At 40.0% G+C, this 25,338-nt stretch overlaps 2 protein-coding genes across 4 annotated transcripts in view; one reads left to right on the forward strand and one right to left on the reverse strand.

Annotated features, from left to right (window-relative positions):
• Positions 1 to 5,761, forward strand: part of HVCN1 (hydrogen voltage gated channel 1) — a 188,302-nt gene extending 182,541 nt beyond the window's left edge. For all 3 annotated transcript variants that reach the window (XM_053701723.1, XM_053701721.1, XM_053701722.1), the window contains one exon: positions 5,158 to 5,761. In XM_053701723.1, the coding sequence (XP_053557698.1) occupies positions 5,158 to 5,223 (66 nt within the window). In that variant the 3' untranslated portion in view covers positions 5,224 to 5,761. The remainder of the gene's footprint in view (positions 1 to 5,157) is intronic.
• Positions 5,363 to 25,338, reverse strand: part of TCTN1 (tectonic family member 1) — a 380,029-nt gene continuing 360,053 nt past the window's right edge. The window contains exon 14 of the mRNA XM_053701719.1: positions 5,363 to 6,082. Within this exon, the coding sequence (XP_053557694.1) occupies positions 5,942 to 6,082 (141 nt within the window). The 3' untranslated portion in view covers positions 5,363 to 5,941. The remainder of the gene's footprint in view (positions 6,083 to 25,338) is intronic.

Here is a 25,338-nt window from a genome sequence, read left to right on the forward strand (position 1 = left end):
TCAAGGGGTTCCGTTTGAACCTATGCATTCCATAGATATTAAGTTGTTATCTTGAAAGGTTTTAATTTTAGTTGCTATTTCTTCTGCTCATAGAGTTTCTGAGCTTTCAGCGTTACAATGTGACTCTCCTTATCTTATTTTCCATTCTGATAAGGTGGTTTTACGTACTAAACCTGGGTTTCTTCCTAAGGTTGTTTCTAATAAGAATATTAATCAGGAAATTGTTGTTCCTTCATTGTGTCCTAATCCTTTGTTGCATAACTTGGACGTGGTCCGTGCCCTGAAGTTTTACTTACAGGCGACTAAAGAATTTCGTCAATCGTCCTCTTTATTTATTGTTTTTTCTGGAAAGCGTAGGGGCCACAAAGCTACGGCTACCTATCTTTCTTTTTGGCTGAAGAGTATCATCCGTCTGGCATATGAGACTGCTGGACAGCAGCCTCCTAAAAGAATTACGGCTCATTCCACTAGGGCTGTGGCTTCTTCATGGGCATTTAAAAACAATGCTTCTGTTGAACAGATTTGCAAGGCTGCAACTTGGTCGTCTCTTCACACTTTTTACAAATTTTACAAATTTGATACTTTTGCTTCATCTGAGGCTGTTTTTGGGAGAAAGGTTCTTCAAGCAGTGGTGCCTTCCGTTTAGGTTCCTGTCTTGTCCCTCCCTTTCATCCGTGTCCTATAGCTTTGGTATTGTATCCCATAAGTAAGGATGAAATCCATGGACTCGTCATAGCTTGTAAAAGGAAATTTATGCTTACCTGATAAATGTATTTCTTTTACGATATGACTAATCCACGACCCACCCTGTCATTTTTAAGACAGGTATGTATTTATTTTTGTTAAACTTCAGTCACCTCTGCACTTTTGGCTTTTCCTTTCTCTTCCTAACTTCGGTCGAATGACTGGAGCTATATATACAGCTCTGCTGTGGTGCTCTTTGCCACTTCCTGCTAACCAGGAGGGGCGATATCCCGTAAGTAAGGATGAAATCCCTGGACTCGTCATATCGTAAAAGAAATAAATTTATCAGGTAAGCATAAAATTCCTTTTTCCCCTTACTGTAACAGCCTTGGCGCTCCGGTTTCTGGTAGGGGTTTTACCTTTATTGTTGAACCGGAGCGGGCTGTTTGCGCTAATAGAGAAAGTGGATGTTCCTTTCTCATGCAGTAAGCTATTGTGGTTTAATGGTATGTATGTTTTCCTGTTTAAGAAGAGTAAACCCCATGGTCAATTCCCATTTTTTTTAGCAATTGTGGCATACAATCACTTACACGACCGCATTCACGGTAGACAGCCGCTTAGTTTTAAGGGCCCTGTGTTCGCACACTCTATTGCGGTATATGTCCATTTTCAGCTGTGGACGCTGGCTTTAAGGGGCTTTATCGCGGCACATAGCCGCTTATTTCTGAATGTCGCCAAGGTTCCGATTCAGGCCCTGATTAGAAGCAGGCCTGTGGTTAAGCCTGTTGCTCCTCCCTGGAGCCTTAATCTAGTTCTTCGTATTCTGCAGAAGACTCCATTTGCGCCTATGTTTTCTGTTGATATAAAACTTTTATCTTGGAAAGTTTTGTTTTTATTGGCTCTCTTCTGCTCGTTGAGTTTCAGAATGTCGACCTTACAGTGTGTCCCTCCTTATCTTATGGTCCATGTGGATAAGGCTGTTCTCCGTACTAAGGTTTCCTTTCCAGGGTGGTTTTTGGCCGCAATATTAATCAGGAGATAGTAGTTCCTTCTGTCTGTCCTAATCCTCCTTCTCAGAAGGAATGTTTGATTCTCAACCTGGATGTGGTTCGTGCTCTATAGTTCTATCTCCAGGATAACCAAGGAGTTCAGATAATCTTCTTCATTGTTTGTAATGTATTTTGGTAGGCGTAAGGGCCTAAAAGGCCACTGCAACTACTCTTTCCTTTTGGCTGCGGAATGTCATTCGTTTGGCTTATAAAACAGCTAGACAGGAGTACGGCTCACTCTACCCGTGCTGTTTCTTCTTCCTGGGCTTTTAAGAACGAAGCTTCCATGGAACAAATCTGTAAGGCGGCTACTTGGTCCTCTTTGCATGCCTTTTTCAAAATTATACATATTTTGATTTATTTTTTTTTCTCAGCTGAGGCTTCTTTTGGGAGAAAGGTGCTTCAAGCGGTAGTGCCTTCAGTTTAGGTCAGCCTGCCTTTAGTTCTCCCTTCCTGTCCATTCTGTGTCCTCCTTGACTTGGGTATTGGTTTACCAACAGTATTTTAATGGTATCGTGGCCTCTCCATGCTATTGGAAAGAAAACAAAATGTATGCTTACCTGATAAATTCTTTTCTTTCCTGGCATGGAGAGTCCACGACCAATCCTTTTTATAATTTTAAGGCGGCATTTATTTTTATTGTCTTCAGGCACCTCTATACCCCTTGTGTTCCTCTTTCTCTTTCCTTATTCCCTTGGTTGAATGACTGGGGAGTATGGGAAGTGGGAGGGACACTTAAGCTTTGCTGGGATGTCTTTGCCTCCTCCTGGTGGCCAGGAGTTGAATTTCCAACAGTAATTGAATGGAATCGTAGACTCTCCATGCCAGGACAGAAAATAATTTATCAGGTAAGCATAAATTTTGTTTTTGCCCAGCTCTTAAGAACTCTAAGGAGAGTCATCTTCACAAATTTGGATGTTGTGAGAGCGCTCAAATATCATGTGAACCCACAAAAGATTTTAGAGTTTCTTGTTTTGTTCATTTTTCTGGGCCTTACAAGGGTTAGAGAGCTTTGGCTGTTACTTTAGCTGCCTGGCTTAAAGGCATATTTGTTTGTGGGGAAAGCTCACTCTGAGCACATTACTGCTCATTCTACTAGAGAAGTTGCCACTTCTTGGGCTTTTCATAATGAGGCTTCTATTGATCAGATTTGCAAGGAAGCTACTTGGAATTCTTTGCACACTGTTTCAAAGATTTTATCACTTTGATATGTATGACTTTTCTTTTGCCGCTTTTGGCAGACATTTTCTGCAGGCTGTAGTGCCTGTTCAGTAACATACCTGCTTTAACTGTTTGTGTTTGCCCCCCCGATTTCATGGTGATCTTGAGGACTTCACTGCTTGGGTATGACTCATGGACTCTTTCTGATGAAATAAAACAACTTGTAGCCTTACCTGATAAATCTATTTCTTTCATCATGGTGAGAATTCATGAGCCACGCCCTTTATTTTAGTAGTTTCCTGCTTTTGTTTTCCTTATCTACTTGGCTATATGTATGACTGATGATCATGGGAAGTAGGAGGGATTTAAAGCTCTGGTATGTTGGGGTATCTCCTCTTAGAGAAAGGGAATTCCCATACGTGATGACTCATCATCCTGAAGGAAATTAATATTGGAGGTAAGCATACATTTTATTTTATTTGTGTAAAGCATAAAAAAAAAAAAATTGTGTACGGTGTGCTGGAAATTAGTCAGTGTGTGTTGCTAAGAACCTATTTACCACCAACAAAGCCTACCTGGTCATAATTAATGAGGGGAAGGACAACACTTGTGCCACTAATTAGAATGGGTTTTACCACTTGTCAGGGATTCCTTTTCTTTCCCCATCCTGTAATTGCTATATGCACAGATAATGCTAAAAGATTAACCCTTGACCTTAGGGAAAAATGATACCTTGCAAATGTTATTTTTTAAAGTAGGAAGAAAATTGGAAGGGATTTATCCTATTTACCCTCTTGTATTGAATCCCATTTTTGAGCAATGATTTCAATAATTTGCCATTATGTATGTACCAGTGTCCAGTAATCCTAACGGCAAACTTCTCTCACTATAACTAACCAAACTGTAATCTTCCCTTACTATTGTTACTCCTCCCTACAGCTGTTAACACGGCCCTTCTGTCATAAAACCTTAATGGCTCATTCTGCCGCCATTTGCAGTTACCACCACAAACCTGCCCTGAGCCCCCACACACAATACACTAAGTACCCCCACCGTACCTTAACATTTAAAGGACCATTAAATACAGCAGAATTGCATAATCCACAATTGCACAATAAAAACAACAATGCAATAGCACTTACTCTGACATATAAATTGTAAGTATATTATTTATTTTTTTCCTGAGCAACTTCAAAAGATTCAATTTCCTGCCCACTGTATCATGTAACAGGAATCAGCCAATTACACTGTGAACGTTTGCACATGCTCATTAGGAGCTGCTGCATGAGATTGTGCATAAAAAAGTCTGAGCAAAAATGCATAAATTGAAAAGCTGTTTAAAAGTGCATGTTCTGTCTCAATCACAACAAACTCCTCCTCTGAATATGACACTTCCAGAAATAAAAAAAACCTTAGGTTTCAATCTAGTGGCTTTTATTCTATTTATGTATTTTTGTTGATTACTGACACATTCTTCTGTCTTCCTGTGACAGGTTAAAGGATTACTTTCTGTTATAATTTTTAAGCTAAACAACTAACATATTAAAATTAATAAACATTAATTAAAACCTACTGACCTATATTTTCTCCAAAACGAAGTTTCATAACATTCTAAAAGTTATATCTTTTATTCGCCGATGATGTCACGTTATCCTGCCCACTATTTTCAGCACTGCGTGTTCAAAATACTTAAACCAATAACTTTGTGTTTAAAGCGCCATTTTGAAACCTAGGTATTGTAAACGGATTGGTACAGAGCAAAGGATACCCACGGAGTGGGTTTGGAAAACAATTAAATTTGCAGACAAGATTTCTGAAATACGGTAGAGATATGTTAATGAAATGCTATTGATAAAAAGCGTATTTGGGGTAGTTAGTTAGTAACAGGCATAGAAAATATTTACTTACAGTGGCCCTTTAAATAGAGGATATAGCTATGTTCATGACTTGTAGATTTATTGGATGTATGCAATACACAGTGGGTTAAGGTGTCTGTTGACTAAGTGCTGGGAACTCTCCAAAACATTGTGTATTAGCATAAATGGGTGAATAGCATTTAGTAAGTGGAAAAAAAAGTTGTATTGTGCCATGTTATTGGGAGTTATGTCAACCATCTAATATACAACTGAAGCGATATAGACTTTACTTGACTATTTCAAGTTTACTTAACATTTCTTTTTGAAATACAGTTGAAAAATTGGATTGTATCACCCATAAGGATACCATTTAAGTTTATTGCTTTTTCCCTCTTTCCCTTTTGCAGGAGGAAGAAATTGCCAGGCTTGAGAAAGTTTTAACATACCATAAGATTGTTCCAGCTAATGAATGACGACATTCTTCTGTATCTACATTTTGTTAACATTTTTTCCAAAATATGTGAAAATATTTTTCTGGGACCAAAAGGTTGTGAAATCTGTTAATAGTGTGCACTTTTTTCACAACTGGCATTATGTAAAGAAAACAATTACTTTGTTATGCGTTAATATAAATCAACTTTATTTTTCTTTCATTTTTACAAAGTATACCAGTAAATTTATAAATAAATATTTTTACACATTTATAAAACTTTTAAAAACATGTCAGACAAAAATATTTTCCAGAACTGTAAATTTTTATAACTAGCAAATTATCACTGAATAGCATAGCACTCCAGATTATTACTTTATCTGTTATGGTTTCTTGTAAATACACAATTTTCTTTTTTTTATTTCTTATAGTATGATTAGGTGTACCAGCACATAAATAATATGCACAAGAATCCATTGATATGTTTAAATAACAAAACCGTTAAGATTTCTGAATACTTGCCTGTATTACCTTTTCTTTTGCAATAAAATAATAAAAAGCAGTGCTATGAAATGTGCAAATCTGCCTGTAAGAAACAGCCAATCCATATATGTCTCTTTTTACCTAATGTGGGCCAAACTGTATAATTCTGCTGCAAACCAGGGTCGTTTTCGCACGTCACTGTTAAATTGTTTACAGATTCTGATTAATATTTGTAGAGCTAAAAATGACAGCCAGCTAATATGTTACCTGCTGTCAGTTTATACAAATGGGTAGAAGAAATCAAAGGGCAATTTAGCATCAATGGTTGGCTGAGCTTTGTAACCAGGCTCTGCAGGTGCAGAGACATCAGTGAAGGTAACGGAAGTGGAGATCTGCAAAATATTTTCACTTCCTGAATTCTGTAAAACAAAGCAAACAAAGCACTTTTAGCCAACGGTAATAACAGGATTCTGTATATAAAAAAAAAACCTATCAGTGATATTGATAAAAAAGCAAGATTTAAATATAAAATATTTATAAAAGGTAATTTTTTGATAATGAAAATGGTTAATTATATTTTTTACTATTAATGATATGTAAGATGTGTTTTTTCAACAAAGTAAACATTGAAGTTTAGTAAGAAATAGTAAAATTCAGATAACATATACAAATATCAAATAGTGCAGCAAACATATACAATATTTAAAATCCGGAACCCTCAAAATCAGTTACATTATAGCATCAGGTTTAGTAATCCTTCATAAATTAGAAGATGCTGCGTAAACAAAACAAAATTTATGCTTACCTGATAAATTTCTTTCTGTGTATCCAGTCCACAGGTTCATCCATTACTTGTGGGATATTCTCCTTCCCAACAGGAAGTTGCAAAGAGGACACCCACAGCAGAGCTAACCCCCACCTCCAGTCATTCGACCGAAGACAAGTAAGAAAAAGGAGAAACTATAGGGTGCAGTGGTGACTGTAGTTTTAAAAATAAAAACACCTGCCTTAAAGTGACAGGGCGGGCCGTGGACTGGATACACCACAAGAGAAAGAAATTTATCAGGTAAGCATAAATTTTGTTTTCTCTTGTAAGGTGTATCCAGTCCACGGGTTCATCCATTACTTGTGGGATACCAATACCAAAGCTTTAGGAAACGGATGAAGGGAGGGACAAGGCAGGAACTTAAACGGAAGGCACCACTGCCTGCAAGACCTTTCTCCCAAAAATAGCCTCCGAGGAAGCAAAAGTATCAAATTTGTAGAATTTAGAAAAAGTATGAAGCGAAGACCAAGTCGCCGCCTTACAAATCTGTTCAACAGAGGCATCATGTTTAAAAGCCCAAGTGGAAGCTACCGCTCTAGTAGAATGAGCTGTAATTCTTTCAGGAGGCTGCTGCCAGCAGCCTCATAAGCTAATCGGATTATGCTTCTCAGCCAAAAAGAAAGGGAATTTGCCGAAGCCTTTTGGCCTCTCCTCCTCCCAGAGTAGACAACAAACAGTGCAGATGTTTGACAAAAATCCTTTGTAGCTTGTAAATAAAACTTTAAAGCACGAACCACATCCAGATTGTGTAACAGACGTTCCTTCTTTGAAGAAGGATTAGGACACAGTGACGGAACAACAATTTCCTGATTGATATTCTTATTAGATACTACCTTAGGGTGAAACCCAGGTTTGGTACGCAAAACTACCTTATCTGCATGGAAGATCAGATAAGGGGAATCACACTGTAAGGCAGATAGCTCAGAAACTCTTCAAGCCGAAGAGATAGCTAATAAGAACAGAACTTTCCAAGATAAAACCTTGATATCTAAGGAATGCAAAGGTTCAAACGGAACTCCTTGAAGAACTTTAAGAACTAAATTTAAACTCCATGGCGGAGCAACAGGTTTAAACACAGGCTTGATTTTAACTAAAGCCTGACAAAACGCCTGAACGTCTGGAACATCTGCCAGACGCTTGTGCAAAAGAATAGACAGAGCAGAAATCTTTCCCTTTAAGGAACTAGCTGATAATCCCTTTTCCAATCCTTCTTGCAGAAAAGATAAAATCCTAGGAATCCTGACCTTACTCCATGAGTAACCCTTGGATTCACACCAATGAAGATATTTACACCATATCTTATGATAGATTTTCCTGGTGACAGACTTTCTAGCCTGAATCAAGGTATCAATGGCCAACTCGGAGAAACCACGTTTTGATAAAATCAAGCGTTCAATCTCCAAGCAGTCAGACGCAGAGAAATTAATTTTAATGTTTGAATGGACCTTGGAGTAGAAGGTCCTGCCTCAGCGGCAGAGTCCATGGTGGAAAGGATGACATGTCCACCAGATCTGCATACCAAGTCCTGTGTGGCCACGCAGGTGCTATCAAAATCACTGAAGCTCTCTCCTGCTTGATCTTGGCAATCAGACGAGGGAGGAGAGGAAATGGTGGAAACACATAAGCCAGGCTAAAGGACCAGGGCACTGCTAGAGCATCTATCAGTGCTGCCTGGGGATCCCTTGACCTGGACCCGTAACAAGGAAGCTTGGTGTTCTGACGAGACGCCATCAGATCCAGTTCTGGTTTGCCCCATAGTTGAATCAGCTGGGCAAATACCTCCGGATGGAGTTCCCACTCCCCTGGATGAAAGGCCTGCCGACTTAGAAAGTCTGCCTCCCAGTTCTCTACTCCTGGGATATGGATAGCTGAGAGATGGCAAGAGTGAACCTCTGCCCATAGAATTATCTTGGAAACCTCCATCATTGCCAGGGGACTCCTTGTTCCCCCCTGATGGTTGATATAGGCTACAGTCGTGATATTGTCCGACTGAAATCTGATTAATCTGACCGCAGCTAGCTGAGGCCAAGCCTGAAGAGCATTGAATATCGCTCTGAGTTCCAGAATGTTTATCGGAAGGAGGGCTTCCTCCTGAGTCCAAGAACCCTGAGCCTTCAGGGAGTTCCAGACTGCGCCCCAGCCCAGAAGGCTGGCATCTGTCGTCACTATAGTCCACTCTGGCCTGCGGAAACTCATTCCCCTGAACAGATGGACCCGAGATAACCACCAGAGAAGAGAATCCCTGGTCTCTTGATCCAGATTTAACAGAGGAGACAAATCTGTGTAGTCCCCATTCCACTGATTGAGCATGCAAAGTTGCAGTGGTCTGAGATGTAGGCGGGCAAACGAAACTATGTCCATTGCCGCTACCATTAGGCCGATCATTTCCATACACTGAGCCACTGACGGCCGAGAAGTGGAATGAAGAACACGGCAGGAAGTTAGAAGCTTTGATATCCTGACCTCTGTCAGAAAAATTTTCATTTCTACTGAATCTATCAGAGTTCCTAGGAAGGAAACTCTTGTGAGAGGAGAGAGAGAACTCTTTTCTTTGTTCACTTTCCACCCGTGAGACCTCAGAAAGGCCAGAACAATATCCGTATGGGACTTGGCGATTTGAAAAGTCGACACCTGGATCAGAATGTCGTCTAGGTAAGGAGCCACCGTGGCCTTAGAACCGCCAGAAGGGACCCTAGAACCTTCGTAAAGACTCTTGGCGCCGTGGCTAACCCGAAGGGAAGAGCCACAAACTGGTAATGCCTGTCTAGGAAGGCGAACCTGAGGAACTGATGATGCTCTCTGTGAATCGGAATGTGGAGATAAGCATCCTTTAAGTCCACGGTAGTCATATATTGACCCTCCTGGAGGATGGTTCGGATTGTCTCCATCTTGAAGGATGGGACCCTGAGAAATTTGTTTAGGATCTTGAGATCCAAGATTGGTCTGAAAGTTCCATCTTTTTTGGGAACTATAAACAGGTTTGAATAGAAACCCTGCCCCTGTTCATCTCTTGGAACTGGGTGGATCACTCCCATAACCAGTAGGTCTTGAACGCAACGTAAGAATGCCTCTCTCGTTATCTGGTTTGCAGATAGTTGTGAGAGATGAAATCTCCCCTTTGGAGATGAACCTTTGAATTCCAGAAGATATCCCTGGGAAACAATCTCTAGTGCCCAGGGATCCTGGACGTCTCTTGCCCAAGCCTGGGCGAAGAGAGAAAGTCTGCCCCCAACTTGATCCGGTCCTGGATCGGGGCCTACTCACTCCTTCATGCTGTCTTAGAGGCAACAGCAGGTTTTTTGGCCTGCTTCCCTTTGTTCCAAGTCTGGTTAGGTCTCCAGACTGGTTTGGACTGGGCGAAATTTCCCTCTTGTTTTGCATTAGAGGAAGCCGAAGCTGCTTTGACTTTGAAGTAACGTCAGCTGACCAGGACTTAAGCCATAGCGCCCTACGCGTCAGAATGACAAAACCTGAATTCTTAGCCGTTCGCTTGGTTAAATGAAAAACGGCGTCAGAAATAAAGGAATTAGCTAACTTAAGAGCTTTAATCCTGTCTAAGATATCATCTAACGGGGTCTCCACCTCTAGAGCCTCCTCAAGACACTCAAACCAAAAAGCCGCTGCAGCAGTAACTGGGGCAATGCATGCAAGAGGCTGGAGAATAAAACCTTGATGAATAAAAATTTTCTTAAGGAGACCCTCCAATTTTTTATCCATAGGATCTAGGAAAGCACAACTGTCCTCAACAGGGATAGTTGTACGCTTAGCTAGGGTAGAAACAGCTCCCTCCACCTTAGGGACCGTCTGCCACGAGTCCCGTATGGCGACATCTATGGGAAACATCTTTTTAAAAGCAGGAGGGGGAGAGAACGGCACACCTGGTCTATCCCATTACTTAGTAATAATTTCTGAAAACCTCTTAGGGACTGGAAAAACATCAGTGTAAACAGGCACTTCAAAGTATCTGTCCATTTTACACAATTTCTCTGGAACTACAATGGGGTCACAGTCATCCAGAGTCGCTAAAACCTCCCTGAGCAATAAGCTGAGGTGTTCAAGCTTAAATTTAAATGCTGTCATTTCAGAATCGGACTGAAGTAACACCTTCCCTGAATCTGAAATGTCACCCTCAGATAGAAACTCCCTTGCACCGGCTTCGGAGCCTAGTGAGGGTATATCGGACACAGCTATTAAAGCGTCAGAAAGCTCTGTTCTAGCCCCAGAGCTGTCTTGCTTTCCTTGTAACCCTGGCAGTTTGGACAATACCTCTGTAAGGGTAGAATTCATAACTGCCGCCATGTCCTGTAAGGTAAAAGAATTAGACGCGCTAGATGTACTTGGCGTCACTTGGGCGGGAGTTATAGGTTCTGACACATGGGGAGAGCTAGATGGCATAACCTCCCTTTTTTCTCCCTTTTCTCTGGTGATAAATCTTTAAAAGCCATAATATGGTCTTTATAGTTTATAGATACTTCAGTACATTTGGTACACATTCTAAGAGGGGGTTCCACAATGGCTTCTAAACATATTGAACAAGGAGTTTCCTCTATGTCAGACATGTTTAACAGACTAGTAATGACACCAGCAAGCTTGGAAAACACTTTAATAAATGTGAAACAGCAATTAAACAAAAACAGTACTGTGCCTTTAAGAGAAAAAAACTAGCACTTAAACTGCAAAACAGTGTTAAAAAGTAGTAAAAACTTCGAAATTTTTACAGTTTGTGTAAGGGACTAAAGCAACTTAGCACCAACTTGCAAATGGATGATTAACCCCTTAGCCCCCAAACCGGATTCAAAAAACGTCAACCACCTGTAAAAGACAGTTAAGCACCTTGCCACAGCTCTGCTGTGGCTCCTACCTGCCCTCAAATACGATTAGGGAAGAAATAAGCCCTCTATAGTGGTCCTCAGATGCAAGAGGACTCCTCTAGGGAAGCTGGATGTCTCAGTCTGAAGGAAACTGCGCAACTGAAGCGTGAAAATAGGCCCCTCCCACCTCCTAGGAGTATCTGACTATGCCATGTGGAAAACTAGGCCCCAAATAAAGACTTATCACCCTCAGAGAAAAAAACGTCCCATTAATGAAACATGTAAACGTTTTGTCACTAATTAATATGAATATTAACATGAGTATTACCCCATTTTGTAAGCATGATCCCAGTCGTCGTAAAATCACTGCATCTAGCTTACCTCAATATACACAAGGTTCTGTCAGCATTTTCTAGAACTTATCCTTTCTCTAGAAATAAAAGTACTGAACATACCTCAAAGCAGGTAATCTGCAGACCGTTCCCCCAACTGAAGTTATCCCATACTCTTCAGTTATGTGTGAGAACAGCAATGGACCTTAGTTACAAACCGCTAAGATCATCAACCTCCAGGCAGAACTCTTCTTCTAATTTCTGCCTGAGAGTAAAACAGTACAACACCGGTACCGTTTAAAAATAACAAACTCTTGATTGAAGGCAAAACTACACTAAGTCACCACATATCTCTTGATACTTCCTATCTTTTCGAGAGTTGCAAAGAGAATGACTGGGGGTTAGGGGAGGAGCTATATAGACAGCTCTGCTGTGGGTGTCCTCTTTGCAACTTCCTGTTGGGAAGGAGAATATCCCACAAGTAATGGATGAACCCGTGGACTGGATACACCTTACAAAAGAAACAGAAGCATGAATACTCAGTCTAATTTAGCAAAACGCAAGAGATATCCAATGTATATCAGGTATCTGAAACTATGAATGAGAAAAGCAATGTCTTATTGGTTTTAAAATATCGTTGAAAGCTGATAAAATAGACATTGCTTCTTTACAGATTTTTTTTTATCCCTTAATTTTGAGATTGTAATTTCACTTTTGGATCAGTCCAAGCTTCAAGGTGAATAGTGACCAAATCTCTGTAAATAAAACTAAATTGACAGAAAGTTGAGGATAGCACTTACAGGAGAAGCTGAGCTAGAAGGTAATGTTCATTCCTGCAACTAAGAACTCAATTGTGCACCCATTTGTTAAGAATAATGTGCAGTCAAGAGCACAACACCTCCAGAGTGCCAACCAAGTTAACCTGGATATTCAGCAGTCAATAGAAATGGTAATAATGCTCTTCATATTTATGGCCTCACAAACTTTCCTTTAAAAGGATGTTTAACCCCTTTGCCTATATGGACATAGATCTATGTCATGTGTTACATAGCCCATTGTACCACATAACAAGGGTGACCATATTGCCGCTTTAAAAAGGGACACATATGAAAAATACATGTGTCAGGGCTGTTTAAAGAAATGTTTTGTATAAGAACTCTGACATATGTATTTTTCATATGTGTCCCTTTTTAAAGCGGCAATATGGTCACCCTACACATAACGTGCATCTACGTCCATAATGCTGGAAGCCTTAGCAGTCTCGGTTGTCACTTGTGGGCTTCTAGCATATGCCTTCATATAGTTACGGAGCACAATCAGTGCACGATTACCATATGAAGCCAAATAGCAAGATTGTTACAGAAGATGGCACTGAGGAGGGTCCGGGACCCTACACTACAGAAAATACATTTGGGAGGGATGGGATGTTACACTACAGAAAAATCAGCATGGGGGGACCCCTACACTACAAAAAAAATTAATACAATTAAAAAATGAATACAAAACTGGTTACTGTCAGACAACAGCCACTACCGAAGATGGCTGCCACTAGGGAGAGGGTTGAGGAAGAATAAGCATAAAATTATATTTATTTTATTTCATGGTGGTGAGAGTGCACAAGCCATGGTTTTGTGCTTTGAAACCACAACCTATTAAAATGGGTTTGGTTTGCAAATAAAAACAGAAATCTTTATTTTATCACTTTGTGTACACACACATGCTTCCTTATCTTATATCTGTAAACCAAAGCCCGATACACCCTACTGTGAGTGTAATTTCTTCTGGCTGTGTTTACATAGATTGTCAATGGCTTATACTTAATGTGAGGGTAAATGTCAGACTGTAAGAATATTGCAATGAAAAATATATTGTGTACAAGCAAAACAGCATCATTTGTTTTTTCTCATAAAGCGTATGAATATTTTATAATACAAGATTTATTATCCAACTTGGTATCTTCTGTCCCCCCACCCCTTCCTTTATTCTTTGACTTAGAGAGCAGTCCCACCCATTTTCTACATAGGCTTCCTATTCAAAGATTTAACCCTTTTCACGGATAGATTAAAAAAAAGTACACATATACTTTTTTTTTTAATGGCAAATATTACATATATTGCATTTGATTAGCTAATGTTTACCATCACTTTAAGTATAGAAACTTTTAGTATAGGTAGGGATACCACAGGCTGAATCAGCTATTATAAATGCCGAAATAAGGGTAAAGGCGCCACTTATAAAAAATATAATATACACTAGCAGGTAAAATTGATCATTGGAAACAAATTAAAGTAGAGAAAATTTGTGGTAAACTGTCCCTTTAATGACTAGAAACAACTGCCTGAAGTTTTTTTTTCTACCAAAAGCTGCTTTACAAGAAGCAAAAACATCAAAATGGTACAATTTAGAAAACATATGTAAGGAAGACTAAGTAGCTGCCTTGCAAATTTGATCAACAACCCACCTTAAAAACTCAGGAAGTATTAACTGACCTATTAGAACGTACAGTAATATGTTTAGGAAGAGACTGTCCTGCCTCCAAGTGAGCCTTAGCATCAAAAGCTTCAACCAGGATGCTAACAAAACAGCTGTAGCCTTCTGACCCTTCCTATAACCAGAAAAACGAACAAACTAGAGGATTGTCTAAAATCCTTAGTAGCCTGCAAACTGAATTTCAAATCTCAGACAACATTCAAATTATGAAGAAACCTCTCCTTAGAATTCTTTGGATTACAACAAAAAGGAACAATAATCTCATGATCAATATTCTCAGAAGATACCACCTTAAACAAGATAAGGAGGCTCACAGAAAAGAGCAAATAATTCAGAAACTCTTCTAGCAGAAGAAATTGACAAAAGAAACAGAACTTTCCAAGACAAAAGCTAAATATCCAAATTATGCATGGGTTCAAGAGGGAGAATCTGCAAGACCATTAAAACCAAATTAAAGTTCCAAGGAGAAGAAATTGGTTTAATCACTGTCTTGATCCTGACTAAAGCCTTAAAAGCTCTGAATATCAGGGAGCAAACTTTTTGTGAAACAAAACTGAAAGAGAAGAAATCTGGCCTTTTAATCCCTTGAGTGCTAACGACGGCTCTGAGCCGTCACAGAGTTTCCCACTCTGGTGCCAACGACGGCTCAGAGCCGTCGCTAGCACTGTCCCACCTTGAGGGAGATCTGGGGGCTCCTACCCCGGCGATCATGCCTGTAGAGTGACAGGCATCACCGGGGCTTCCCGTTTTGTGTGGTGACGTCACGCGCAATAACATGATGATGTCACCGTGCAACTTTATACTTAACAATGTTAAGTATAGGAGCAGGGGGCATGCTGCTTAGAAGCCTGTATCTCAGGCATCTATGCAGCTACAGACCCCCAAGACCCACCATTGGAAAGGTAATGGCCCATTCCAACAGTGTAAGTCTTGGGGGACTGAAAAAAAAAAAAGAAGTTTAAAAAAATTGTTCAAAAAATAAAATAAAAAAACATTAAAAAATCTTAGCACCCAGGTGGGAAAGTGCTTAGCACTCAAAGAGTTAAAGAACTGGAGAATAAACCTTTATCCAAACCATCCTTAAAGGGATAGTAAACCCAAATATTTTCTATCATAATTCAGATAGAGAATGTAATTTTAAGCAACTTTCTAATTTACTCCTATTAACAATTTTTCTTCGTTCTCTTGGTATCTTTATTTGAAAAAGCAGGAATGAAAGCTTTGGAGCCAGCATATTTTTGGTTCAGTACCCTGGATAGGGCTTGCTGATTGGTGGGTACATTTAGCCATACAATCAGCAAGTGCAACCCAGGTTCTGAAGCTAAAATGGGCCGGCTCCAAAGCTTTTATTCCTGTTTTTTCAAATAAAGATACCAAGAGAAAGAAGAAAATTGATAATAGAAGTAAATTAGAAAGTTGCTTAAAGGATTACTTTCTGTTATAATTTTTAAGCTAAACAACTAACATATTAAAGTTAATAAACATTAATTAAAACCTACTGACCTATATTTTCTCCAAAACGAAGTTACATAACGTTCTAAAAGTTATATCTTTTATTCGCCGATGATGTCACGTTATCCTGCCCACTATTTTCAGCACTGAGTGTTCAAAATACTTAAACCAATAACTTTGTGTTTAAAGCGCCATTTTGAAACCTAGGTATTGTAAACGGATTGGTACAGAGCAAAAGAAACCCACGGAGTGGGTTTGGAAAACAATTAAATTTGCAGACAAGATTTCTGATATACGGTACAGATATGTTAATGAAATGCTATTGATAAAAAGCGTATTTGGGGTAGTTAGTTAGTAACAGGCATAGAAAATATTTACTTACAGTGGCCCTTTAAAATTGCATGCATGTTTCATACACCAGGAAATAAAGGCTTTCCAAACCGTATGATACATTTTTCTTGTCACATGTTTACGAGCCTGAATCAAAAAGTCTCAATTGCAGAATCAAAAAAACCTCTATGCCTTAGAACTAAAGTTCACTCTCCAAGCCATCAAGTTTAGAGATCTGAGATCCTGATGAAAAAAATGGACCTTGAGACACAAGGTTGTGGCGCAATGAAAGAGTCCACAGAGGACAACTGAACATCTGTATCAGATCTGCTTATCAAGTTCTGCAAGGCCAAGCTGGAGAAATCAGAATTACTGATTACACTTCCTGCTTGCTCCTGGCTATTACTCTTAGTAACAGAACAAGAGGAGGATAAATGTAAGTCAGACAAAACAACCAAGGCACTACTGGAGCATCCACAAACTCTGCTTGAGGATCCTTGGACCTTGCAAAGTATCTAGAAAACTGTTATTTAACCGAGAAGCCATCAGATCTATTTATGGGAGTCCCAATAAATCCACAATTTGATTGAAAACTACCAGATGAAGAGGCCACTCCCAGTTGCTCACCCCTGAAATATGCACCTTCTCTATCCAGGTAAAAATCTGAGATACTGACCTCATCACCAGGGAACTGCATGTTCCCCCTTGATGATTGATTGGAAATGTAGATAAGTATCTCTTTTCAGAAAAGGCCAGCTATAGGTAACCACACTTCCTGAGGAGACCAAACTCACTATGCTCTCCAAGACCCCAGACTGCACCTGAAACCAAAAGTCTTCCATTTGTTGTGTTCACAGTTCAAATTGTACGAACAAAGGATGCCACTTTAACAATAGACGTATGATTTATACACCAAGAAAGAGGATTGTCTTGCTCTCAAATCCAGAAGAACTTTCTGAGTATAATCCCTGCACCACTAAGGAAGTATATAAAAGTAGTGAGGTCTCATGTAAAACCGAGCAAATGGAACATCACCCGGTGCTGCTATCATCTGACCTAACACCTCCATACAAAGAGATACAGAAGGAAAAGGAACAGACTAATTATTTTAACAAGCTGAAAGTAACTTCATTCAGTATTCAGTCTATTGTGTCACCTAGGAGAGGTTCCCTGGACTAATGAAAAACATAATTTATGTAAGAACTTACCTGATAAATTCATTTATTTCCTATTGGCAAGAGTCCATAAGCTAGTGACGTATGGGATATACATTCCTACCAGGAGGGGGCAAAGTTTCCCAAACCTCTAAATGCCTATAAATACACCCCTCACCACACCCACAATTCAGTTTAACAAATAGCCAAATAATAGAAAAAGGAGTAAAAAGCATAAAAAAAGGAACTGGAAATATAATTGTGCTTTATACAAAAAAACATAACCACCATAAAAAGGGTGGGTCTCATGGTCTCTTGCCAATATGAAAGAAATTAATTTATCAGGTAAGTTCTTACATAAATTATGTTTTATTTCATGTAATTGGCAAGAGTCCATGCACTAGTGACGTATGGTATATTAATACCCAAGATGTGGAACTCCACAGAAGAGTCACTAGAGAGGGATAAAAATAAAAACAGCCATTTTCCGCTGAAAAAATTAAATCCACATCCAAAAAAAAAAAGTTTTTCTCATAATTAAAAAAAAAATGAAAAAAAAAATTAAAACATAAGCAGAGGAATCAAACTGAAAACGCTGCCTGAAGAACCATTCTACCAAAAACTGCTTCCAAAGAGGCAAATACATCAAAACGGTAGAATTTAGTAAATGTATGCAAAGAAGACCAAGTTGCTACTTTGCAAATCTGATCAACTGAAGCTTCATTCTTAAAAGCCCATGAAGTGGAAACTGATCTAGTAGAATGAGCTGTGATTCTCTGAGGCGGGGCCTGACCCGACTCCAAATAAGACTGATGAATCAAAAGCTTTAACCAGGATACCAAGGAAATGGCAGAAGCTTTCTGACCTTTCCTAGGACCAGAAAAAACAACAAATAGACGTCTTCCTGAAATCTTTGGTAGCTTCAACATAATATTTCAAAGCTCTTACAACATCCAGAGAATGTAAGGATCTCTCCAAAGAATTCTTAGGATTAGGACACAAAGAGGGTACAACAATTTCCCTATTAATGTTGTTAGAATTCACAACTTTAGGTAAACATTTAAAAGAAGTCTGCAAAACTGCCTTATCCTGATGAAAACTCAGAAAAGACGACTCACAAGAAAGAGCAGATAATTCAGAAACTCTTCTAGCAGAAGAGATAGCCAAAAGGAACAACACTTTCCAAGAAAGTAGTTTAATATCCAAAGAATGCATATGCTCAAAAGGAGGAGCCTGTAAAGCCTTCAAAACCAAATTAAGACTCCAAGGAGGAGAGATTGATTTAATGACAGGCTTGATACGGACCAAAGCCTGCACAAAACAGTGAATATCAGGAAGCTTAGCAATCTTTCTATGAAATAATACAGAGCAGAAATTTGTCCCTTCAAGGAACTTGCAGACCAACCATTATCCAAACCATCCTGAAGGAACTGTAAAATTCTAGGAATTCTAAAAGAATGCCAGGAGAATTTATGAGAACACCATGAAATAGAAGTCTTCCAAACTCGATAATAAATCTTCCTAGAAACAGATTTACGAGCCTGTAACATAGTATTAATCACTGAGTCAGAGAAACCTCTATAACTAAGCACTAAGCGTTCAATTTGCATACCTTCAAATTTAACAATTTGAGATCTTGATGGAAAAACGGTCCTTAAGACAGAAGGTCTGGTCTTAAAGGTAGTGGCCAAGGTTGGCAACTGGACATCCGGACAAGATCCGCATACCAGAACCTGTGAGGCCATGCTGGTGCTAACAGAAACACAAACAATTGTTCCATGATGATCTTGGAGATCACTCATGGAAAAAAAACTAGAGGCGGGAAGATATAAGCAGTTTGGTAAAACCAAGGAACTGCTTACACATCCACCAACTCTGCCTGAGGATCCCTGGACCTGGACAAGTACCTGGGAAGTTTCTTGTTTAGATGGGAAGCCATCAGATCTGTTTCTGGAACACCCCAGATCTGAACAATCTGAAAAAACACATCTCGATGGAGAGACCACTCCCCCGGATGTAAAGACTGACGGCTGAGATAATCTGCTTCCCAATTGTCTACACCTGGGATATGTACTGCAGAAATTAGACAAGAGCTGGATTCCGCCCAAGAAAGTATCTGAGATACTTCTTTCATAGCTAGGGGACTGTGAGTCCCACCCTGATGATTGACATATGCCACAGTTGTGATATTGTCTGTCTGAAAACAAATTAATGGTTCTCTCTTTAACAGAGGCCAAACCTGAAGACCCCTGAAAATAGCACGGAGTTCAATATTGATTGGTAACCTCGCCTCTTGAGGTTTCCAAACCCCTTGTGCTGTCAGAGATCCCCAGACAGCTCCCCAATCTGAAAGACTTGAATCTGTTGTGATTACAGTCCAGGTTGGATGAACAAAAGAGGCCCTTTGAACTATACGATGGTGGTCTAACCACCAAGTCAGAGAGAGTTGAACATTGGGATTTAAGGATATTAACTGTGATATCTTTGTATAATCCCTGCACCATTGTTTCAGCATCCAAAGCTGGAGAGGTCTCATATGAAAACAAGCAAAGGGGATCGCGTCCGATGCTGTCATGGACACTGAATTTATATCTGGAAACCTAAAAAAGTATATTTATGCTTACCTGATTAATTGTTTTTACGATATGACGAGTCCACGGATTTCATCCTTACTTGTGGGATATTAACCTCCTGCTAACAGTAAGTGGCAAAGAGCACCACAGCAGAGCTGTTTAAATAGCCCCTCCCTTCCCCTCCAGTCATTCGCCCGAAGGATATAGGAAGAGAAAAGGAAAGGCTAAAAAGGTGCAGAGGTGACTGAAGTTTTCAAAAAATAAAATAAATCTGTCTTAAAATAACAGGGTGGGTCGTGGACTCGTCATATCGTAAAAGAAATTAATTTATCAGGTAAGCATACATTTACTTTTCTTCTACAAAAGATATGACGAGTCCACGGATTTCATCCTTACTTGTGGGAAACCAATACCAAAGCAATAGGACACGGATGAAAGTGAGGGACAAGACAGGAATCTAAACGGAAGGCACCACTGCTTGAAGAACCTTTCTCCCAAAATAGCCTCAGAAGAAGCAAAAGTATCAAATTTGGAAAATTTTGAAAAAGTGTGAAGGGACGACCAAGTCGCAGCCTTACAAATCTGTTCAACAGATGCATCGTTTTTAAAAGCCCATGTGGAAGCCACAGCCCTAGTAGAATGAGCCGTAATTCTTTCAGAAGGCTGCTGTCCAGCAGTCTCATATGCCAGGCGGATGATACTTCTCAGCCAAAAAGAAAGAGGTAGCCGTAGCTTTCTGACCCCTACGCTTTCCAGAATAAACAATTAATAATAAAGATGATTGATGGAAATCCTTAGTTGCCTGTAAGTAAAACTTTAAGGCACGGACCACGTCCCCAAGTTATGTAACAGACTCTCCTTCTTAGAAGAAGGATTAGGACACAACGAAGGAACAACAATTTCCTGATTAATATTCTTATTCGAAACAACATTAGGAAGAAAACCAGGTTTGGTACGTAAAACCACCTTATCAGAATGAAATATGAGATAAGGCGAATCACACTGTAACGCTGAAAGCTCAGAAACTGTTTGAGCAAAAGAGATAGCAACCAAAAACAGAACTTTCCAAGATAATAGTTTAATATCTATGGAATGCATAGGTTCAAACGGAACCCCTTGAAGAACTCGAAGAACTAAATTCAAACTCCAGGGAGGAGTAATAGGTCTAAATACAGTCTTAATTCTAGATAGAGCCTGACAAAAAGACTGGTACATTTGCCAAACGTTTGTGAAACAGAATTGACAAAGCTGAAATTTGTCCCTTTAAGGAACTTGCTGATAATCCTTTCTCCAATCCTTCTTGGAGAAAAGACAGAATCCTAGGAATCCTAACTTTACTTCATGAGTAACCCATGGATTCACACCAATAAAGATAATTACGCCATATCTTATGATAGATTTTTCTAGTGACAGACTTTCTAGCCTGTATCAAAGTATTGATAACCGAATCAGAGAATCCTCGCTTCGATAAAATCAAGCGTTCAATCTCCACGCAGTCAGCTGCAGAGAAATTAGATTTGGATGTTGGAAAGGACCTTGAATGAGAAGGTCCTGTCTCAATGGAAGTTTCCACGGTGGCAGAGAGGACATGGCCACTAGATCTGCATACCAAGTCCTGCATGGCCACGAAGGCGCTATCAGGATCACTGAAGCTCTCTCCTGTTTGATTCGAGCAATCACGCGTGGGAGGAGAGGAAACGGCGGAAACACATAAGCTAGGCTGAACAACCAAGGCACTGCCAAGGCATCTATCAGTTGGGCCTGAGGATCCCTTGACCGGGATCCGTATCATGGAAGCTTGGCATTCTGTCGAGACGCCATCAAATCCAATTCCGGTCTGCCCCATCTGAGAATCAATGAGGCAAATACCTCCGGGTGAAGTTCCCACTCCCCCGGATGAAAAGTCTGTCGACTTAGAAAATCTGCTTCCCAGTTCTCTACTCCTGGGATGTAGATCGCTGACAGATGACAAGAGTGGACCTCTGCCCAACTGATTATCTTGGATACCTCTATCATCGCTAAGAAACTCCTTGTCCCCCCCCTGATGATTGACATATGCCACAGTCGTGATGTTGTCCAACTGGAATCTGATGAATTTGGCCTCCAGAATATTGATGAATTTGGTTCCAGAATATTGATTGGAAGAAGAGACTCCACTTGAGTCCAAACACCCTGAGCCTTCAGGGTGTTCCAAACTGCACCCCAGCCCAGAAGGCTGGCATCTGTTGTCACTATCACCCACGAGGCTCTGCAGAAACAAGTCCCTTGGGACAGATGAACCGGCGACAACCACCAAAGAAGAGAGTTTCTGGTCTCTTGATCCAGATTTATCTGAGGAGATAAATCCGCATAATCCTCATTCCACTGTCCAAGCCTGTACAGTTGCAGTAGTCTGAGATGAAAGCGAGCAAACGGAACGATGTCCATTGCCACTACCATTAATCCAATTACTTCCATACACTGAGCCACTGATGGCCGAGGAATGGACTGAAGTGCTCGGCAAGTATTTAGAATCTTTGATTTTCTGACCTCCGTCAGAAATATTTTCATGGCTACCGAGTCTATCAGAGTTCCCAAGAAAGGAACCCTTGTTTGTTGGACAAGTGAACTCTTCTCTATGTTCACCTTCCAGCCGTGAGTTCTCAGAAAAGACAACACTGTGTCCGTGTGAGATATTGTTAGATGATATGTTGACGCTTGAATCAGAATATCGTCCAGATAAGGCGCCACCGCTATTCCTCGCAGTCTGAGAACCGCCAAAAGAGACCCTAGAACCTTTGTGAAGATTCTGGGTGCTGTGGCCAACCCGAAAGGAAGAGCCACAAACTGATGTTTTTCCAAGAAGGCAAACCTTAGAAACCGATGATGATCCTTGTGAATTGGAATATGAAGGTAAGCATCCTTTAAATCCACGGTAGTCATATACTGACCCTCCTGGATCATTGGTAAAATTGTTTATATTGTCTCCATCTTGAATGATGGAACTCTTAGAAATTTGTTAAGACACTTGAGGTCCAAGATGGGTCTGAACGTTCCCTCTTTTTTTGGAACCACAAATAAGTTTGCGTAAAACCCCTGTCCCTGTTCCAATTTTGGAACTGGACAAATTACTCCCATAGTAGAAAGGACTTTTACACAGTGTAAGAACGGGTCTCTTTATCTGGTTTGCAGATAACTTTAAAAGATGAAATCTCCCTCTTGGGAGAAAATCCTTGAATTCCAATTGATAACCGTGGGTCACTATTTCTAGTGCCCAGGGATCCTGAACATCTCTTGCCCAAGCCTGAGCAAAGAAAGAGACTCTGCCCCCTACTAGATCCAGTCCCGGATCGGGGGCCGTCCCTTCATGCTGTCTTAGGAGCAGCAGCGGGTTTTTTGGATTGTATACCCTTATTCCAGTTCTGATTAGGTCTCCAGACTGACTTAGATTGGGTAAAATTCCCTTCCTGCTTTGAGGAAGAAGAAGAAGTGGGGGGGGGTCCTCCTCTAAAGTTCTGAAAGGAACGAAAATTATTCTGTTTACCCCTTATTTTAACCGACTTATCCAAGGTAGGGCATGGCCTTTACCTCCTGTAATATCAGAAATAATTTCCATCAATTCTGGCCCGAAAAGGGTCTTACCCTTAAAGGGAATAGCTAAAAGCTTAAGTTTTGATGAGACATCAGCACACCAAGATTTTAGCCACAATGCTCTACGTGCTAAAATAGCAAATCCTGCATTCTTTGCCGCTAATTTAGCAATTTGAAAAGCGGCATCAGTAATAAAAGAATTAGCTAGCTTGAGAGCCTTAATTCTATCTAAGATGTCAGCTAATGGAGTCTCAACCTTAAGAGACTCTTCTAGAGCCGCAAATCAAAAAGCTGCTGCAGTAGTTACTGGAACAATGCAAGCCGTAGGTTGTAAAAGAAACCCCTTATTAACAAATAATTTCTTTAGTAGACCCTCTAATTTCTTATCCATAGGGTCTTTGAAAGCACAACTATCTTCAATGGGTATAGTAGTACGCTTAGCTAGGGTAGATATAGCTCCCTCTACCTTAGGGACCGTTTGCAATGAGTCCCGAATGGTATCTGATATGGGAAACATTTTCTTAAAATTAGGAGGGGGAGAAAACGGTATACCTGGTCTATCCCATTCCTTTTTAATAATTTCCGAAATTCTCTTAGAAACCGGAAAAACATCAGTGTAAGTAGGTACTTCCAAATATTTATCCATTTTACACAATTTCTCTGGAGGAATCACAATAGGGTCACAATCATCCAGAGTCGCTAAAACCTCCCTAAGTAACAGGCGGAGGTGTTCAAGCTTAAATTTAAATGGCATAGCATCCGAATCTGTCTGAGGTAAAGCATTCCCTGAATCAGAAATTTCACCCTCAGACAGTAATTCCCTGATCCCCAACTCAGAGCACTGTGAGGGAACATCGGAAATAGCTAATAAAGCATCAGAGGATTCAGTATTTACATTAATACCTGACCTACTGCGTTTGCCCTGCAACACTGGTAATTTAGACATAACTGCAGCCATCTCCTGCAGAGTAAAAGAATTAGATGCACTAGATGTACTTGGCGTCGCTCGTGTGGGCATTAAAGGTTGTGACACTTGGGGAGAATTGGATGGCAAATCCTGATTCTCTTCAGACTGAGAATTATCCTTAGGCACACTTTATTTAAAATATGCTTTTTACATTGTATGGCCCTTTCAGTACAAGAGTTACACAATGTTAGAGGGGGTTGCACAATAGCTTCTAAACACATAGAACAATGAGAATCCTCAATGTCAGACATGCTGAACAGACTAGTAATACCACAAAAGTCGTTTAAACACTTATTTATAGCATAAAATAAACTTTAGAAAAAACGTGTACTGTGCCTTTAAGAAAAGAAAAAGTGAACAATTTTTCCAAAAATGATCAAATAACGTTAAATTATCTCGAAACTTAAACTAAGATCGTTGGTTTATCCAAAAATTACTGCACCCTGAAGCAAGGGCAGAAATAAGGCTTTAAAGTACTAATATTAAAATTTTGCCTGCTTGCTGCAGCCTAGCCTGAAGGAAGTGCGCATCTGAGCACGCGAAAAATAGGCCACGCCCCTTGAGGTTGATGCCAAAGTACGCCCAAACACAACCGCATGGAAAGCGGTTTCACACCTAAGTAAAATCAGCTAGTGCCATACAACCCCTCAAATACACCAGTAAATAAATATATAAATATCAGAAAAAAACGTTATGTATTGTTTTTCTTTTTTATAATGCCCATAGTGTCACACAATGCCCATAAGTCAACCTTTAAATAAGATTAAATAAAATTAGGGATTCCAGTAATACCCTTTATATAACATAGGAATACTGCTTACCCAATTCCCATACAGGCAAATAAATGCCAGCCAGTTCTGATATATCAAGTCTCCTCAGAAAAAAAGGCTGCACATACCTTAATGCTGCTTGTAGCATGAAACCAGTCTCCACACTGAAGATGTCTCATGGTTACCTTCAGAAGTCTTGTGGGAACCAGCGTGGATCTTAGTTACAACTGCTAAGATCATCAACCTCAGGGCAGAAATCTTCTTCTATAACCCCCTGAGGAAAATAGTACACACCGGTACCATTTAAAATAAAAAAAAATCTTGATTGAAGAAACTAAAACTAACACTTCACTTTACCATGTCTTCCTAGTATAACACAGGCAAAGAGAATGACTGGAGG

Source organism: Bombina bombina, chromosome 2 (genome assembly GCF_027579735.1).
Source record: "Bombina bombina isolate aBomBom1 chromosome 2, aBomBom1.pri, whole genome shotgun sequence".
NCBI lineage: Eukaryota > Metazoa > Chordata > Amphibia > Anura > Bombinatoridae > Bombina > Bombina bombina.